This window comes from Montipora capricornis, chromosome 5 (assembly GCF_036669925.1).
Source record: "Montipora capricornis isolate CH-2021 chromosome 5, ASM3666992v2, whole genome shotgun sequence".
NCBI classification, from domain to species: Eukaryota; Metazoa; Cnidaria; class Anthozoa; order Scleractinia; family Acroporidae; genus Montipora; species Montipora capricornis.
Window position 1 is genome coordinate 6586377 of NC_090887.1, and position 10000 is coordinate 6596376.

Genomic DNA, 10000 nt, shown 5'->3' on the forward strand with positions numbered 1-10000 from the left:
ATGGGAAGAGATAAGAGTAGGGCGCATATGCAATCAGCACACAGAATTGACCCCAACATTGAACAGCAACTTGATGTGCTAAGACAAAAACTGGCTGAGGTGAATAAAACACTTTTATTAACCCATTGACTCCCAGGGGTTCCCCATTGACGAGTAAAATCGTCTGGCATTAGACAGAGTAAAATAAGTCTGGCCGGTTTGGATGTCAAAGGGTTAATATTACTTTGAAATGATTGCTGTACTACTAATAACAATAGAGTGACTGTCAGTGGTGAAAGATGCAACACAGGAGCGGGTGGTTTATAGCAAATAACTGGGGGTCCTGCATGTTCACACCTGGCGACATTTTTGTAGTTCCCTTCTGTGTCATCATCATCATCATCATCATTAACCACGAAGGGAGTAAAGAAATTAATTTTTGGTTTTAACTTAGTTAACAACTAGGAGCTAGTACAGTGTACGTATACTCATTGCTTGGCGTGTCATTGGATTTTTTTGGCATACAGTGTAGTCTGCAAGTATTACTTGTTATTTACTTAGGGCGCGTTCAATTGACCGTATTCTGGAATGGGAGCTAGAGATCCTTTGTTTTTACAGAGACCTGCATTAAAATTGTCAAACACCTGCTAAAATGCTATTTTAAACATATCTTTATTATCCTTGTTGCTCTAAAATGCCCAAAACATACCATTTTTAAATCATTACTCCACAATCATACAGTCATGTATTCTTATAGGGTCAATCAAACACCCCCTTAGTACATTCTCCACTGTTCTTCCAGTTCAGTGTGACCAGGATGCTAGGACTGTGGCTGGGTTTGGTGGGTGGGCCTTGTGGCTGGGTTGCAGGGCAGGATCTTGAGTGTTCTACTTACCCTAATTGGTTTTGGGGTCAGCAGTTCCAGCTCCTACATTCCTGGACACCCAACCTCCATGTGTGACTTAGGTGTTAATACATATATAAGCAAAATGATGGTCCACATGTTGTTGCAGTGTGTTGAGATGATAAAAATAGTTCCACTTGGTCTTGGAAATCATCAGAGACCCTTTTGCCTCTTTGTCAATTTTAAAATGTGTCATGTCTTTATAAAGCTGCAGTTCAATCTTACATCAACTATTTTCATTCAGTGTTGGTTACTTTCTCAAGTATGACCTCTTGACTGTTGTTGCTTGTGGTTGAAGTGAATAATGTGTGCATACAAATTTGGTACATAATTATTAACTGGTTTGTTTCTTTGTCCCTGTTCAGGCTGAAGCAAAAGTAGAAAATGCGGAGAAAAGAGCCTTGCTGGCAGAAAGAATGGTTCAAAATCAAGCACCTGCTGTCACAAGATCTGTAAGTTATTTAGAGATTACTGTTCAATATATGATTCATTTCATAATAATTATTATATCATTTGATCGTTGATTCATAATTTAATCACGGGAACATTAGAACCCACAAATGACCGGCTCCCAACATCATTGGCTTCATACATGTAGCTCAGTTGCTTGACGTGTTGCGCCGGTATCGGGAGGTCACAGGTTCAAACCCTGTTGAAGTTGTGAATTTTTTAGGCTTCTCTACAAAATTGCTAAAATTGCATTCCTACATGTAACTGTGAGGGTCGTACATGTAGCTTCTCTTGGTTTCATATCCACAGTCGATTCATTATATCATTTTGTTAGAGATTAGTAAGTCAAACAAAATTTTGCAAGAATTATAGAGAGAGAAATACATGTATTAGTACGTGTACAAGTGTAAAGGCTCCAGTAAGCATTAGGTCAACTACTTTGCTAAGCATAGGTTGCGTGCCAGGTACATTCAGGATCTTCTAATACAGCCAACTCCTACATCAAGACCATTCCCATGGCAACCTAACCATTAGCCATGCACAGAGGAACATACATGTACATGTATTAATCAGTGTAGAGAGGGAGGGGAGGGGGGGGGGGGGGGGGGCAGAAGGCAGCCTCTTACATACTGTAAGTGAAGTGAAGTTATTAGTCTCTTTCAGTCTCCCCCTTGGGGTTTTTCAGGACTAATTTTTACAATGCTTTTTGGGGGGACTTTGGCCAGACTGCTTATTACGCAGTTTACAGTATTATTTATTTACGAAGTGAAAGATGCCCCTGACCAGATTGGGTCAGACCGCAACACCCGGTACAACATCCCCTACTCTTTTCGAGAAGTGAGTGGGTTCTTTAACGTCCCTTACTATTAATTTTGATTTCCAACAAGGGCTAAGAGATGGGAACTCCGTTTTACAGTCCTTATTCGAGAAGACTTGAAAGTCTAACCATTTGCGGGTGTAATTACAAAGGCAGCACTTTCTCGTCAGTTTATATATCAAGACCCTGATTGTTGGTCCCCCCGGAGTCGAACTCTCAAACTCCCGCATGACAGCCCAATGCACAACCAACTGACCAACTGACAAAACCCTGAATGAGAGAAGTGATACTTGCACTTTGCTGGACATTTTCAGTAACCGCGGCCTGTTGTAATTGCTGAAATTCTCATTCTATATACCTTCATTTCAAAGACATAAATTATATACATTCATTCATTCATCGAATTCTTCATGGGAACAAATGATCCATGTGTTTGAAAGTGTGAGGATCATTTCTCCTATTCGTCTATAACCCGCACGTCAAATATATACATGTACATTAATTTCGTTTCATTCATTATGCTACATAATACCAGACACCCATACGAGTTGAAACGTGTAACGCCCGTTCACAGCTTCCGAATATTCCGTGCGAACTGATTGGTTGAATGTTTCAGTGCTAAGTACCATATTTGGAAACCCCTCGCTCTTGTTGTTCCAAATATGGTACTTAGCAAATTGAATATTCAGAAGCTTGTTTCCCAGCTCACAAGGGGCCGTTACACGTTTCACCCCTTATGGGTTTCTGGTAAAACCCAATAAGAACACTATGGTACAGGGGATAATTTCACTTGAGTTTTGTTCAAAATCAAGTAATTTCCCTCGCCTAAAAGATCTGGAAATTATTTGATTTTGGACAAAATGCACGTGAAATTATACCCTAATAATTTCACACGTCAGCATTTGATTACCCTTTCAAAATTAATGTCATTTTGACTGCATTGAAGTCATTTATATTTTTTTAATTCCAGGAAACCTCTGATGAGATTGGCTTGAAAGAAGCAAAGAAGAAATTAGAAGCACTCACAGAAAAGGTCCACACACTAGAGTCTGACCTGGCAGTATCAGAAGCAGAGAATGATGATATGGTGCGACAGTTGGAGGAAAGTAAAGGATTGTACTTGATCCTTGACAAAAAGTATCATATTGCAAAGAACAAAGTCAAGGAGTTGGAGGAAAGGTCAGCATGTTTTTTTGTTTGTTGTTTTTTTTTCTGTACGGTACAACACATTACCGCGGTATGTGTCTGTATTTGCACATGCAGAATTCATTTTGCATTTAATTTAATTTTTTCCAACATTACTGTAATTATTATATTAAACAGAAGCTTGTGACCTTGAAGCATTTAACTCTGGTTCAGAGATGAGGTTTTTTTAGTTTAAAAATGTCCGTATTTGGATGTAACGTAGCTGGTGCATTTTTCCCATACATGTTCAATACTCCTACATAATGAGATTCCTGGTACGTTAAATAGACATCACAAAGTGTCACAAAGTGTCCCACTCTTTAAGTCTCGCAAAACTGTTACTATTTTTTAAGGATTAAGGTTGGGGGACACTTTGTGATGTCTATTGTGAAGTGCCATGAATCTCATCATGTCGGAGTATTGGACAACCCTCATTTTCCCGTGCATGCAGCTTCGATCTTATTTTTGTCAATACTTTATTTAGACATAAAATTGATGTTCTAAAATCCCCAGCTTTGCTCCAAGGAAAAGAATCGCAAGTTACACGCTTCAAGGTTTTGTAATAAACTACAGTAATAATGATGGTGATAATAATTTATTGCAAATATAATAATTTTTATACAGTGTACTATCACTAATAATAATAGTTATTATTGTTAATTAATAATTATTAATCTCTTGTGGGATTTTTGCATCCAAACTCATCGAGAAATCCATCATCAGAGGCCCATTATTGTAATTCTGAATAAGAGAGAGACAATCATTGTGGACATAATTATATAGCAGTCCCCAGAGACTATAATGTGATAAAGAAAGAAATAGAGAAATGCGAGAAGTGTGAAGATGTGGCAAAAGAAATTTAGGGACTACGGAAATCAAAAGTACATTTAAATGTTGTGCCAGTGGTAGGTGGGGTTTTGGGTGGTCATGCCACAGAAATTGAAGGGCTACTTGAAGAAATTCAGGAAATCCCAGACAGGAAAAGAACAATCGATACAAAGTCTGCTTTCCTTGGATCGGCACATATCCTATGAGAAAAGTGTTGGAAGTCTGAGGTCTCAGGTTGAGACCTGACTTGAACTTTGATTACTGCGAATTAACCTTTGTTGAATTGTCATAATATACATGTAATGATAACAATTAAAGGTGAATGAGGGGATTTTTAAAAAACTAAATGTGCAGATAGGGCTCCTAATTGCCCGCCATTAATAAATCCATTTTTGAAGTGTCTACACTGTAAATTGCCAAAACATCTCGCTTTTGTCCATTATCCACTTTTCACACTTCATCTCTGTCTGGCAAGATACAGTAAAAGTACATGTACATGTAGCTCCTTCTTCAAAAACCAATGAAGTGACAAGGTTTTCTCAAAATTTGCTAGCTTTTGCACTGAACAAAATGATACATGAAACACCATTCGCTGCAAGTACTTGTACCTTTTTGCAACTTTGTGGGACGAAATCATGCCTTATTAAACTGTTGGTAAAATAGTTTCATTTTTTTGTCTATAGAGAGCAAGCACATGCCGAAGTCTCTGAAAGATCCGCTGTGGAAATGAGATTATTGCAGGACAAGGTAGATGTTTGCTTTTTTAGTTATTTTTGCGAAAGCAGTGATAAGTGTTAATGACAGGAACTTTATGTTTTTAGTGCATCTTACCTCAAATAATTAGTTGTATGTTTCCTTTGAAAAATAAATCTCCATTTAGGAAAAACATATTTTTTTTGGTCTTTGTTCCACACGACTTGGCCCTTTATTTGATACATTTTTTTAGCTCATAGTTATTTGAACCAGTCAACGAAGTGTCTTAGAAGAGGTACAGCTGTATTCATTACAAACCGCTTTCCAATGTAAACTTGTTCCACTCAATCCAAAATACAGAGAGCTTATTCTGCCTTTGATTTATTGCTCACAGGCTGTTTCTTTTTTCCATTGACATCACTAATGGTTGTCGCTCTCTTTGTTCAGGAGATCGTTTCAAAATTCTCGACTCTGCTTCCGCAAGCTTTCAATTGAAAATCAAGGAAGCCATGCACATCCTTTGGGAGCAGCTGTCTTTAAATTCCTAGGTCAAACATCTTCATTAATTTTATCCCTTTTATACTAATTAATCTCCTTCTTAGCTTAAATACATGTAGTTTTACTCCTTTTTTGGTTCACGCCTTCATCCTGAATTATTCTAGTTAATACCTCACTTTGTTATACTATTTATTGCATATTTTCATTTTATTTCTCACCGTACACCTGACGATGGATGATGTCTCATCCGAAACACGTATTCATGTCTTCATTAGAAAATGAACTTCAAAGACATCGTGTGGTTCCTCAAAGCAATTTCCTACTTCGTGCTGCTACAAAGCCTTAATAATAAGAAAAAATAATCATAATTATTTAATTTTATAATTATTATAATAATCCCAATAATAATTATAACAATAATAAATGTAATAATTATTGTTGTTATCATGAAGGTCAAGGAGCTTGAATGGCAGGTTGCCTCTCTTCAGCAAGCTACGTCAGCGAAAGACGTTAAACTAAACAAGAAAGAAATGTCACCATTTGTAATAGTCGACAAGCCAGAAGTGCATAACAACAAAACAGAGGTCCAAGAAGAAGTTCTTGAGAATGGATTTGCAGCTGAAATGGAGCAAGCATTGGCAGACTTCCAGCTTAGCTGGGACACACAAGGTGATCAAGTTTCAGGTAGGGTTCTGTAGATTCTAGGACGAGGACGAGAACAAGTACGACGTGAAAATGAATAATTCCATTGCAGAATGGTCATCCCAGTTGACTGGGCAACTTTTGAAGTTTTTTGGTCAATACTGTGTTTTTCTTTCTTACATCAGCAGCAAAAGAAGATGACAAGAGAATTGATTTAGACCTTGACAGTATTCCAGTTACTGAGACACTTGGTAATGATTATCTGAGACAGAAGAAGCGCCTTGCAGAAGCACAGCAGAAAAGACACAAGCCAACACGTGCCAGCTGGGCAAAGTCCTTCGATGATGAAAATGAAGTAAGATACGTAATTATGTGCACTGTCCAGGCGAGGGCTACGAACTACCTGTCATTTTTGACCATTTGTTGTCACATCATGAACAAATGTCGTGACAACATTTGTTTTCACGTTGCTGTCACGTGACTGAATGACATATCAGTTGTTCAGTTCTTTAAGCAAGCGTCCTGCGCCCCGGAACGCATTAAAATATTGAAAAAGCATCATTTATGGATATTTTTTGCGTAAAAATGCACGATTTCTGGGTTAACGCGATCCTTGTTTAATATTAAATTAATTAATTTTTACTAAGTAATCACTTTTAGCTGAACAGTTTTTTTTTTCGGATCAGCAGTTCATTTTCCGTCAACTGAAATTTGCAGATGATTGATGGTCACGAAGCATCCGAAGAAGACGAAGAGGAGGAGATAAGCTCAAAAAGCACTGTGCAAGAAAGTGAGGATATCAGTAGAAGTCCAGCACAAAGACCAGGGCTATTTCTTCCAAAATTGCCGGTTGGTGGCTTTAAGCTTCGTTCCACGGGCACAAACCTCTTTGATGGGACACCCTTGAAGAGCGGCGACTCATCCCCCCAGGAGATTCGCGCAAGCTTCCCGTTGTCCCATAAAGAGGAAACACGCAACGTTGTGGTAGAGAATCTCTTAGAAAAGCAGCTTTCCAAAGCTGATATCAAGGTATCGTCAATGCCGACAACAACGCTTGAGCTTGAGGAGCGAGAAGGGCGTAAGCTTGTGGAAGAAGAACAGGAAGATTGCCTTTCAGGGTCTACGAATTCACTGGATGAAATCGAAGAAGCCACAAGAAGGGTAAGGGCTGGAGGGTTTACTGTTAATTTTCTGAAAATTACTTCTGTTTCCCAAGCACTACTTTTAACCCGGTTTTCCAAAATGGTCCAGTAGATCATGTTACAGTTGTGTGCTTAGTTACCTGGCCTTTGAATGAAAGTGAGGCTAGAGTTCACCTTGTTTTGATAGAAACCTCACTGCTTTTTTTCGGTAAATTCCAACTAATTAGCATGAGGACAACATCATTAACATAACAAAAGGAGGAAGGTCTGTATCATAGCGCGGACAACTCCAGCCTCACTCTCATTTAAAGGCCAGGTAACTAAGCACACAACTGTAAAATGGGCTATTCGCCCTTGTCACACAGCAGCCATATTGTCCCGGGAGACCCAAAAGAGCTTTGTTTTACCACGCCAAGCCTCGCAGTGGAAACCATTGGGGTGAGGCTTGGCGTGGTAAAACAAAGCTTTTTTGGTCTCCCGGGGCAATATGGCCGCCGTGTGACAAGGGCGAATTGACCTAGTCCCCATCAGCGTCAGAAAATAAACAATAGACCAAATCGGCTAACTCAATCTTGTACCCAATTCAACCCTTTGGGAAATAAAACGTTTTGTTCCAGGTACTTCAATATCATCAAATTGTCAATTATAGAGCGTTTTCACATGAAGTCACGGCGGGCATTTTGGTGTTCATCAAAACAAAGGAATGGCGACCCTAATGGTGTATCAAACTAATCCTCTGGGAATCGAACTCTATTTTTATGAGAGTATTTTCTTTAGTTTCAGTAATCCAATATGGCTGCTGGTCACGTGAGTGAAAACGCTCTATACATTATAATGCAAATAAAATACACAAAGAATCTTAACCCCAGGAGATTTTAATTGGATACAACATTGAGTTGGTCGATTTGATCTATTGTTTATTTTCTCGCAAAACGTGCTTCAAAAAAAGAGACACTTTTTAATACACGCTGATAGGGACAAACATGATACCAGATTCTCACTCTTGGGTAATGGGTTCTTGCGCCCTATCACCGCTGAAACATACTCAACTTGTTAATTACCTTTGGTACCAAGTTTTGTCTGTTTTTTTCGATATGCCTTCAGGATCAGCCAGCTGTCTATATATCTTCCATCTAGATCAAGAATAGGTCCAGGTTTTCCCTGATGTCGTGTTAATTTCTTGAAGATATCGCACCACGGTTTTTAAAAATGTAGCTTAAAGTACGGAATATACCGAGTGTTTCTCAGTATATCTGATCATCACTTATTTGGAACATAACCAAAGATTTATCAATTTGATAAGTGTTTTGCCTACGCTAACGAATGCTCTGAGCATAATCTGTTGAGGACTCATCATGTGAACGCTCTGGCTTCGCACGCATATCTCACGTGACTCCTTAATGACATTGATCAATAGGCCATTTCCGAGTTCATGTCTGTTTTCTCTTCCAAGCAAGTTTAAGAGCGAAGTTTTTGTGATGGTAATTTTCATAAGAAAAACTTCGCACTTAGACTCGCTTTGAAGAGGAGGCAGACATGAACTCGGAAATGGCCTAATGCAAAATAGAATCTGATGGACTCAAAAATGAAATATGTGATTGTATCGACCGTTCACCAAATGACAAGTTTGCTCTTAACCATTTGACTCCCAGGAATGACCGATACGTACATGCAAATTATCCTCACAATTTCAATGAAATTTCCATAATACTATTTAGGAGAATGAACGTTTTGATCGTGGGAATTCAAGGGTTCATGAAAAATTTCGTTGACAGTCAATTTCCTTTTTCAGATCGACTCAGACCTTGCCTCGTCCCAGGCCTCTTCGCGTGGCTCATCCCCATTCCTCCCTCCCGCCATGCCGCTGTTGCAGGTTAAGAATGTTCCAGTGATGGAGCCGTATAATGAAGCAGCCATTGATGTCCCTCCCGATTACCTAGCCGCTTGTGGACTAGCAAATTCGAACCGTAGCTCTCCAAGTAAGCGCGCTGCTGATGTATCGTCCTTTTCCTCTAAATTATTTGGTCATTCATCGCGTGATGTATTAAATGTGAACCTAAAGCATTTGTGAAAGATACAGTGGATTTGCTCATAGCCTAACGTCAGTGGCTTCATAGCTCAGTTGGTTAGAGCGTCGCACCGGTATCGCGAGGTCACGGTGTCAAACCCCGTTGAAGTCCTGAATGTTTCAGGCTTCTCTACGCAATTGCTAAAATTGCGTTCATAACTGCGAGGATCGTAGCGTTACTTGATTTCATATCCGCAGTTCAACATATGATTCATTGGTTCGTATTACCCTTTCTCGCCAGAGTGTCTCCAGTAGCTTAGTTGTTGGAGCATCTATAGCTATCACGAAAATCGATACATGATCTCGTGCCAAGTATTTTTCCGTCCGTCCCCCCCACACTCAGTCAAAAAGTACGTATTACTGTATCGCAAAGTCACGTTATGGACTCGGATTTCTTTCCAAGTGCTAGATGGTCATCATATTTTCACAATCGCTTGAAACGACAGCGATTGCAAAAGGTACTTTCGTGACACTCGGCTTAAAACCGCTTTAGTAAAGGGTCAGGCTTATTCCGAAGACTAGAAAGCGTCGTCTTATCCATGGAGATAAAACCCGGGAATCATACTGTTGCTTTGAAACAATTTTTGTTGTGTAGATCTGAGAATGGAGATAGATCGAACTTCCAGAACTTAAGCCATTATTTTCAAATTTGGACACGGTGTATTTAATCTTAATATGGATTGCTTATCCTGCCAAAAACTCGTTTTACTTCCCATTTTACGAGTTGTAAGGAATGGTACATGTTTGAGGAAATGTTGTAAGTTAGGAGCTTAACTCATCCCTGCCAAAAAAAC

The 10000-nt window shown here is 39.2% G+C and overlaps 1 protein-coding gene across 2 annotated transcripts in view; it reads left to right on the forward strand.

The window, feature by feature from the left end:
• LOC138049280 (neurabin-1-like) overlaps positions 1 to 10000 on the forward strand; it is a 22234-nt gene that overhangs the window by 6803 nt on the left and 5431 nt on the right. Inside the window, exons 4-11 of one of the 2 annotated variants that reach the window (XM_068895485.1) lie at positions 1 to 99; positions 1249 to 1335; positions 3121 to 3329; positions 4847 to 4910; positions 5807 to 6038; positions 6182 to 6351; positions 6714 to 7157; positions 8931 to 9117. The exon at positions 1 to 99 is cut by the window's left edge and continues 7 nt beyond it. In XM_068895485.1, the coding sequence (XP_068751586.1) occupies positions 1 to 99; positions 1249 to 1335; positions 3121 to 3329; positions 4847 to 4910; positions 5807 to 6038; positions 6182 to 6351; positions 6714 to 7157; positions 8931 to 9117 (1492 nt within the window). The remainder of the gene's footprint in view (positions 100 to 1248; positions 1336 to 3120; positions 3330 to 4846; positions 4911 to 5806; positions 6039 to 6181; positions 6352 to 6713; positions 7158 to 8930; positions 9118 to 10000) is intronic. The other variant, XM_068895486.1, reaches the window with a different exon arrangement.